The sequence below is a fragment of the Nymphaea colorata genome, chromosome 4 (genome assembly GCF_008831285.2).
Source record: "Nymphaea colorata isolate Beijing-Zhang1983 chromosome 4, ASM883128v2, whole genome shotgun sequence".
NCBI lineage: Eukaryota > Viridiplantae > Streptophyta > Magnoliopsida > Nymphaeales > Nymphaeaceae > Nymphaea > Nymphaea colorata.
In genome coordinates this window covers 21,729,848-21,739,879 of record NC_045141.1, presented here as the reverse complement: position 1 = coordinate 21,739,879, position 10,032 = coordinate 21,729,848, and the positions used below count along the sequence as shown (strand labels likewise).

The 10,032-nt window shown below is 37.3% G+C and overlaps 1 protein-coding gene across 1 annotated transcript; it reads right to left on the bottom strand.

Annotated features, from left to right (window-relative positions):
* LOC116253323 (polyadenylate-binding protein 2-like) lies at nt 1-7,931 on the bottom strand. The gene is made up of 6 exons (XM_031628095.2): nt 7,713-7,931; nt 7,530-7,632; nt 2,504-2,574; nt 1,274-1,465; nt 1,069-1,193; nt 1-234 (listed from the first exon to the last, which is right to left on the bottom strand). Exons 1-6 carry the CDS (start codon nt 7,821-7,823, stop codon nt 186-188), a joined length of 651 nt encoding a protein of 216 aa, XP_031483955.1. The 5' UTR covers nt 7,824-7,931; the 3' UTR covers nt 1-185.
* Between the last annotated feature and the right edge of the window lie 2,101 nt (nt 7,932-10,032).

Here is a 10,032-nt window from a genome sequence, read left to right as displayed (position 1 = left end):
TTTTGAAGAAAAAGCCATTTCAACTGTAAATTAATCAGTGAAACATCTTAGACTTAAGTTGCACGTTACAAAAGCCGAAAAAATCACTTTGATCCAAGTAGAAGGGCATAATAATGTGTTTACAAGATGATGTAAAATTGCTGAAGTGACAATACATTCGAATTCTGTCAGCTTGAAAACTGTCGTCAATAGTAAGGCCTGTACCTCATTGGACGCCTGAATCGAGGAGCCTTCCTGTGTACAAGACAATTGAATTGTGAGGAACTTGTCTTTGTTACACTTAAGAGAACGATACTTGCGGCTGAAACCTATGGGCTATGGCTGCAGCTATTGTTTCATCCAACAACCCGGCTGCAGCTATTGTTTCGTTAAATAACCCTAATGATTTTCTTTTATTACCTTTTGTAGCTTTGGCACACTGTGAGCAGTTGCCTTTAGAATCTTAGATGACTTTACAAACCCGGCGTGGTCATCACTCATCAGAAATTCCTCTGCAGTCTGATGTATGTTCTCAGTAGGAGAGATGGAGATGATAAATGTACAGTACTACAGTTATCCAGAAAACATCCAGTGGAAATTGGAAAACTGATCAGACCGCTAGAGAGTATGCACCATCAAGGGTACCAAAAGTTAATAACCTTCAAACAACCCACAGAGTATCTTGTGAAACAAGTATGTGTCGTCGTGTACCCATTGTGGAAACAGCACTTCATTTTGAATTCCATTGAGGCAGACAGACTTAACATATTCATTCTGCAACTAACAGTCTGCTCATTCTAGGCACAATCAAAGCTGGATGTGCCAATTGTGCAGTTTACTACTACCAGCACATGCATTCCAGCATTGCCAGTGATAGGGTGGGAAGTCCTGTCCTTAGTCTGAGAAGTTTGTAATATCATCTAACGAAGCTTCCAACATTTATCGGATGCATCCAAAGGGACAAGAAAATAAGAGGTCGGCAAAACACTTCAAAAAGGACCGCATCACCTAGTGCACTATCACTTGACATAAAATGCATGATGAGTTCCTACTAACCAACAAAAAGGGAAAATAAAAAGCTGAGCTTACCCATATCCATAAGGAGAATATACAGCCGGCGCAAAGGGCCTCTGAAATCGAGAACCAAAGTATGGGTTTGGCCGCCGACCTCTGTATTGTTTCATTCCAGGGACGTTTGTTCTTTTTGCTGACACCTGCCAACAAATAGAAACTCTCCTGAAGACCAGCATAATAGATACCCATCAAGTAACATGGAAGCTAAACCAAAATGAACCTTTAACTGGCGGCCATGCAACTCGGACTCATTTAAGAGGAGCGCATTCTGGACAGCATCAGTTTCATCAAACTCAACATAAGCAAAGCCCTTGGGCTGGCCAAATTTGTCTGTCAAAATGGTCACTCTATTGACTGTACCACATGACTGGAAATGCTGCTGGACTTCCTCTGGTGTACAAGCATAATCCACCTGACATTTTTGAACGACAAGTTAACTCGATATAGTGAATTTGTATAAACTGAAGTTTTATCAACGGCATGAACTTCATGATAATTTTTTATTCTGTAAAAGACCTGTTATATGCTGGATTTGAATTGCTAAGTTAGATAGCATGGAATATCATCACAACAAAAAAGTTAGTTTCACCCTTTTCTGCATGCCGTGATCTTTGGATAGGTATTTCCACAACAAAATCAGCATTCAGGATACCTCATATCCAAGGGCTTTGAGTTAGCTTGCTGTACAAGCAGAGCCTTCAGAAACCCTGACCATCTGTTCAGCTCATATACAGATTCTCCACCGCTCCTAAATCAAGCATGGTATGACCACAACACCACTACCTCAGCACCTCTTGATTGTATCCCACTTCTCCGTCTCCTATGCACTGGCGATGGCCTTTGACGATGTGGTGGCATCTGTTGCTTAGCACAAACAACAGTAAGTATAATCCTCTGATAATCACCTCAGGTATAGGCACAGGATGACACTTCTTGACGTGCTTCAATTAGGTGGTCAGGTATTAAGATGAACAGATTTGGTATATATGATTTTATTTCATACCTGGTCATATACCTTCCTATTAGGAACTAAATAATAAGAGCATTTGCTCTTATAGTTTCACCATATCCATATATGTCCTTTTTATTTTCAGTATAGATAGTTTGGCAAGTCCAACAAAACCAAGAAAAGATCCATGTGTCACCTCAGAAAGGAGAGTATATACAACACAAGGGAATTGGACAATGTCGTACTGGCTTCACATGAATCACTTTTGTCCTTGTAGCAAATCCAGACACATTACAAACCCAATTTCATCCTCATACGTTATAAGCACCAGAATTGAGAAGTTCCCCATAAACCTTATTATGCCAACCGTATCTAAAAAATATCTTTAAAAAACTTTAAAACAATAGATAAGCAAAACTCATTAGCCCAACATAGATCTACATCAAAGAAACAAATTGATAAGCAATTAGATTCAAGAGAGAGACACATTTTGGAACTCACGTTGCCAACATAGATGGACCTGGCATCCACCTCCTCTTTGCTTGCTTGTGTTGCTGCAGCACTAGAAGAATCTGCAAAAGCATCACTTGGTCAATGGTCAGAAAGAGAAATTAAACTACTGAGGAATGTTCAGTATCTAATCCCCAGAGAAAGCATGTGCAGACATGTCTAGCATCCAAACAACCACTGCTAAAGCAGGGATTGCAAATTTACATGAGCATGTATGACTACATTTTAGTGAATCTTTTGGAGACAATTTCAAAGATGTGCATGAGCATGCAAATGTCCACTTTTAGAAGTAAATGCAGTCTCCTTCAAAACCAACAGGCTTCTTATATATCATAAAAGCCTAATCATAAGAAAAACAAGATTTTAGATCCATAATAGAGAACTTTCTTTTCATTTGAACAAACTCATCCCATCAACATGTGGCCTAAAGCATTCTCCTTGTCAAAACCCCAAAGAACATACAGAGTCAGAACTAGAGCATCAAGGCATCTATCAATAAGGCTCTTACACCAAGTACCATCGGAATAGGACTTGCCTAGGCATACCCATGGTGGCATGCTGTTTTTTTACAACAGGAAAGACTGGGCAATTGGGTACATGTTGGACCAGGTCCAGCACAGACCTATAAAAAATGATCACTTTTAAGTATTAAAATAACACATCGCTGCCCTCTTTTGTCTCCTTGAAGCCTTCATTCCCCCTCCTCAATCAATGGCTTCTTCCTCCTTCCTCAGCAGCAATAAATTTTGAATTTGCGTGGATTACGTATGATATATCTATAAATACTCCGTCATGCTCCATACCCACATTTTCCAAAATTGTTATGTCAGAATCCATAATCCGTACTCACACCCACATCCATACCTTCATCCATGTTCCCTACCTCTCACAAATTGCACAAGTATTCATAGTGTCCACGGTGCTGCATGATCAAGTACAGAGCATAGTGTATAATTCAATGACTTGTAATGGCTAAGCATGTGAAGTGAATTCATTAAGTCGGTCTTGTATGTAACATAGCATATGAAACATGATACATTATGTTGTCTAATTAATATAACTATGAAGAAAAATGAAACGATACACCTTTCAAAGTAACAATATGATACTTTCTATGTAACTCACGATATGCCCATGTATCATATGATATGGTACCATGTGGGTTGTAACTTAGATTACACTTTCAAAAGAAAAAAGAAAGTGACAAAAAAAGTTCTTTTTGAACTGAAAGTTACATAATTTTTTCAAGTTGCACATTAAGTTTGTAACAAAAGGCATTCTTGAACAATTCAAAGTAAAACAATAAAGTTTAGGGTTGACTTCATGCAACAAATTAGTACTTTCGTGGTTCTTTTACAACTGTTTGTGTCTATTTCTCCAAAAGAAAAATATCCAAATTTTATGACCACTAAATTGTTTCAAGACTCCAAGGATTACGTTATACACTACAAAAACTTACTTATTTTGACACCCATTTAAGTATTGAGAATAGTGCAAGCCAATGTTATCCGTATCGTACGATACGGACGCGTATCGTACGATACGTATCGTATAGGTCAAGAAAACCTATACGATACGCTGTTTAAAGACGATACGCGTCTGTATCGTACACGTATCGCACGATACGTGCGATACGGGGGCCGTATCGTACGATACGGGCGATACACCCCCGTGTCGTACGATACGGGTTAAAACACAAAATTTTTTATTTTTTAAAGTTAAAATACTCCTCCCTCTCTCTCTTCTTGTATTTAAAGACTCCAAGAGACGTAGGAGGGAGAGATTTTGCACATTTTCATCAAAAATAACCAAGGATTCATCGATTTGGAAAATATTATCGTTAAATCATGAAAGATGATAAGTTGATAACTATATGTTTTGAACTTATAAAATTGTGATGTAATATAAGTCCTAAAACTCAAAGTCCTAAGACTCTAAGTCTTAAGATTCTATAAAATTTTCAAGTTTAAAATTGTGATGGATGCTTATTATGTTATTTTGAATATCTAATTTCTAATTTTTGAATGCGTTGTTGACACACATGAATGTTCCTTATGTATGATCTTTTTTATATTTGAATATATTTTTCTTGATTTCTGATTTTTTGTTTATTTTTTCAGATTTTTAATAATTTTTCTCTATTTTTTCTGATTTTTAAATATTTTTTAAAATTAAAAAATTAATTTTACGATACGCTACGCTACGTTTACGATACGTTACGATACAGCGTATAGGTCAGCCCGACCGATACGCGATACGCTACGCCTTTTATAACATTGGTGCAAGCAGTCAATTTTAATTGTTCCTAATGAGAGCACACCCATGTTGTAGGAAACATGTACCAGTGATTTTGTTTTCATAAAGAGATTTTTTTTTTCTATTTTTTCCATGAAATTTTCTTACTTTTGAGTTTTTTTATGTAATTTTTAATAAAAAAAAATCTTTGTTACATTATGTATCCAACTGATAAGGATTACATTAGGCATTTTGCGAAATTGCACTAGTATACCAGTGACGATGCAACCTAAGGTAAACAGATACAGACCTATGTCAGCAAGCATAATCATATTACCAAGATGGTGATTTCTGATGTAAACTAACAATACGTCTAAAATTTTACAAAGCAACTAATCTTTTGAACAGGATGTCAACATATCTGAGATTTCATGGAGCAACGTTTACTAAATGATAACAGTTAGCTCCATCAAAAAATAATTTAATCACAATCGTCCATTGGACATAGATCCAACAAACTTGTTTCAGTTCGCCCAAAAGAAGATCACAAGGGAAGTCAGAGGAAATTCCCGTTGGCAATCAAATAATGCTTGCATTTAAACCTTCAAGCACCAGCAGATTGGCAGGTTAAGTTAACTGAGATTGATTGTGATTTCTGATAGTTCTTCTTCCCACTTGACAAATGAATTAACTATTAGCTCAAAATAAATCTTAAAAGTCTAATAAATCTCATGAAACCTCATTCAATGCCAACTCAAATAAAAAGCTAGACCCACATATGGCAACCAGTGGTCCATGGTCACTACTTAAGATGAAGTTGATGTTTGATGTTTGTTTTGGAGTAAGTAAAGAAGGTTCATCTGGAAAGGCACTCTTACTTGCCCAGGATGTTCAGTGACCTCTTGATGGCTTCAAATGTTTTAACAAGAACAAGTGGTTTCACTAGAGAAGGTTTATGCAAGCAAAAGCTTAATCACGATCTGAATGCTCCACTGAGCATAATACTGACGACAACAATGCTCATCAACAAAAAAAATAGAACAGCATTTCATTTTCACCTTGATTCCTGACATTTGTCTATGGCACTTTCCGCATACATATTGCCAAAATTAGGACGTGGCCATTTTACATATGTAAGCTGAAGTACTTGGCACTCCACCACCAAGCGAGAAAGAAATAACCAAAAAATACCATGCACTAATATCTTCAGTTATTTTATTAATGTATCACGTTTTTTCAAAATGTTATTTTCCGAAGTTGTTAAAAAATTTTGGTCAATGTTCATCATTTATTCAAAGCCACTGGTTGAAACATTGTCCTTCAGCCCAAAGTAGACCTAGAATATACTAATATAGATTAGCATTGGACACTAGCTTATTCATTATTTATCATCTGCACGTCAAGACCTAGCATAAACAGGCAAACATGACATACTTTTTCAAGTTGTTCTCAGCACCTACATCATGCAAGCACTGCGTACTGTCAAGGGTGCGTAAGGCAGTCCAGCTCGCTAAATTCAGTAGCCAACTATGCAGGTCAAATCAGCCACAGCCATCCAAACTCATCCATGTTGGGGTGAGCTTACCTTTGAGTCTTATCTCTTAACTTAAGCTGACTGCAGCCAAATTGGTATAAGCTTCATACCTTAATAATTCATTCTTGCAAAAAAATTTTATGTTTTTTCCATCTAACATCTCCGAATTTTATTTGCTTTTGATATTTAAAACCAAAACACACACACTTTATTTGTTATTCTGATCAGTTGATAGTTTCATATATATAGCTTTGGAAAAATTTCATTTCCTGGCACCAGCCCCAGTCCTATAATGATCAGGTCAACCTCTTGAAGTTCTCGGTGATAAATCAGTCCTTTACTGGCCATTGGCCAAGAATCAGGCCGACCAGCAAACCAGTCCTCCAGCCTTTACAAAAGAATAGCTAGGTCATGCTAGAGTAAAGTAATGAAGATATTAGACACAAACAAATCAGCATACAGCCAGGTCATCAGTCTCCAAGCCCATCAAAACTATTGAGAAACCTAACACGGAAATGCACCAGTGAGATTTCTATCCCACCGTAAATTTGACAAATACTCAGGTGGCTTATGATTCTCAAAAAGCTAAGTGCCTAGAAGCAAAAAGCGCAACAAAAAATTTATATAACCAATGAGCTATTTAGTTCTAGGAAAAATAGAGAAAACCTACATATACGTGCCTATGATCCAGTAGATTGACCGTGGCAAGAACGATGAGAAAATGAACTGCAGAGAATCAAGAGAGGCATGTCCAATCCTTACCTTATTATAGTCAGTCTTAATACAGCTACTTAGTTTTTGATTACAGGAAATTCGTATACCAATCAACCACACATTTTCAAAACCAATAGGAGGATCAATTGTGTTAATATCTAGGGGAAGATAAATCCAATATAACGGCGTATTAGCTTGCGGAAAGAACGACCATTTCACGTATCGCAGCTCTAAAACCATTGACAAACAACACAACCAAGCTAGAAAAAGATGCAGATTGTAACTTGTTTTCAATAGTCACCATCACAAAGTATTGTATTGAACTTAAACAAGTGTGTACTGACACAAAATTAGGAAACACCAACATCTCAACTCACTAAAAAGGATACCAGTTCACACAAAAAGCAACTTGACAAGGAATTCAGCAAGACTAAAGTGTACAAAAATTTCAAAAATCAATTTTCTACAAAAACGAACTGAACGAAAAAGGATCTCCGCAGGATAAGCAAAAAAAAACGACACATTTGCTCACACCTTGCCCTGGGCCCATCTCCTTCTCTATCTTGGCCTGCATTTCGCGGAGAGCACCGGCCTCGTCCTCGATCTCCTTAAGCCTCCTCTTCATCTGACCCAATTCCTAAATAAAAAAAATCCAATTTCTGCCGTGTTGTGAAACCGCGCCGAAGAGTCGCAAATGAAAGAAACCCTAACTCTAACCTTGGAAAATGAAGGCTCGCCGTCTTCAGCTGCGACCATATCCGCGTCCATCTCGCCCTCCTCCTGCACGCCGTCCTCGCTATAGACCTCATTTTCCGGCAGCCCCTCCATGCCCCGACCTGCCTCCGCTTCAACCTTCAGAAGAGAGAGAGAGCGCGCGCGCGAGAGAGAAGTGGGGGTGGGGAGAGAGAGAGAGAGAGAGAGGGAGGCGGGGAGACAGCGGAGGCTGAAGTCCTTTCCCTTTAACTCGTTCTCTTCTATGAATTTCAAATAACCTCTAAACCAAGAGAAATATTCCTTGACCCCCAAAAAGTTTCTATAAACACAAATTGCGTGTGCAGGTACGATGGGTCAGTTTGTTTCCCCCCTCACATGTAAATGAGGGTACAAGCAATCGCCTCTTTCATTTTTTGGTTAGCATATTCACACATACATATGATATATGTATATATTAAACTTGATTTGTGTGTTTGGTTCAGAAGAGAAAAATGACATTTTATATGACAGCAAGATAGAAGATGTGATCCATTCCAAAAGAAGAGAAGCGCAAAAACGATAACGAACCAAAATCTGCGAGGCGTTGGTTAAAAGTGAATAAGTTGAGCGGTTTTTGTAATAATTTCTCCGACGCAAAGCGACTATAGAAAACTTATCCGGATCTGAGAGTACCAGCCGTCTTGCGTCTGAAAATGAACACTAAATTGTTTCTCGCGTTTGAAGGTGGCCGCAGATTGATGTAGACATAATCATTATCGATTCACAAATCGCAATCGTAGTGAGAGGGGAAATGGATACGGTCGGGTCCAACTTGGATTTCAAGAGATTGGCTGGGTTGAGGCTCGATAATGGGCAGACTTCCAACCACTTTGATGGATGCAAGGGCAGAAAACACACACATATATATATATATATATATATATATATATATATATATATATATATATATATATATATATATATATATATATATATATATATATATATATATATATCCCAGATCACTAATGTCTTCTAAATTCTTCTAAAGAATGATTTTAGACAAAAACCATTTCTTTAACAAAAATCTAAGAGGAATTAACTAAATGTTGCTTGAAAGATGTGAAAGTGGAGAACATGTTTTAATTAAGCTTTGGACTCCTCAGGGAGTGATGAAAAGAAATGAAAAAGGAGGAAAAGGAAATAAGGAGAGAAATGAGAGTAAAGAAAAAGGAAGAAAATAGATGATTATAAAACTTGTTTAGATACTTTTTCTTTTCATCCCAATCTCTCGAATTTTGGAGGGATTGGATTTGCATTGAGTTATTATTTCATTTCCTTTATTTTCCTTTGCAACCAATTAACATGGTTTTTTTGCTTTGCTTTCCTTCCCCTCATTCTTAATTAACCAACCAAACACCGGATTGACAACCATTTCCCTCTTTTTTCATTCCTTTTCGTCCAACCAAACATTTCGTTAAAGCAATGGAATATGATATAATTGTAGAAAAGTATTTTTCCAAAATTGGTCCATTCAAATGGAATCCTTGGCCAATCAATTTGATTCAGTCTTGGAACATTTCAAAGGCGTAAAGGAATCTATAATGACAAGTGTTGAGCGTCACTGGAAGGTTTTCAAAAGTTTGGCATATACAAATAATGATATGGAAGGAAAGGACTGCCGCTACCACTTTTAGTGGCACTTTATGTGACACAGCATGTACTCCTCTAAAGACTTTGAGTAACGCTCCGATGAGCGCCACTGAAATTTCATATTCTATGTTTCATATCATGTTCTTCCTTTCTTCTTAGAAAAAGAATTGCCAATTCATGTATAAATGTTCTTGTTAAATCCGTGGAGTCCGGCTGATTTTATCTAGCTTCCCATATAATATACTTCACCCTTTTGCTAGAAGAAAAAAGTTCCTGTACGTCATCCATATGTTCAAAAACTACAAGACATTTCCAAAAATTATGCCTCCTTCCTGTTGATCCAAGTGGTTGAGCAAAGGTGTCCTGTAGTAGTGACAATATGTTTGATTTCTTGTAGGGTGTTTGAATGGAACACCAGCACTATTGAATAAAGAAATCAAGTGCAATTCAAGAAAAGCTGGTGCGTTGAATTATACTTTTTACTCAAGAAAAAGGTATAACCTTCTCTTTTTCCTTTTCTCTTTTTGGTGAATGAAGGCACATGATGTCCTATTTTTGGGGAGAGATCTCTCGAAAAGACTGAAACTTTTTCTCCTTTTTTCCTTAGCCTTAGGGTCCTTGGTGGGAAGCGGAACACCTGTCAACTAAGCATCACATGCACATATTCATCGTTTGCAGTCCAATGAAGTTT

Coding starts and splice junctions, on each gene's coding strand:
- LOC116253323 (XM_031628095.2), bottom strand. CDS start 7,823: ATGGAGGGGCTGCCGGAAAATGAGGTCTATAGCGAGGACGGCGTGCAG. Junction 2,575..7,529: donor GGAGATGGGCCCAGGGCAAG/GTGTGAGCAAAT, acceptor ATGCTTTTGCAG/ATTCTTCTAGTGCTGCAGCA. Junction 1,194..1,273: donor TGCATGGCCGCCAGTTAAAG/GTTCATTTTGGT, acceptor ATTTGTTGGCAG/GTGTCAGCAAAAAGAACAAA.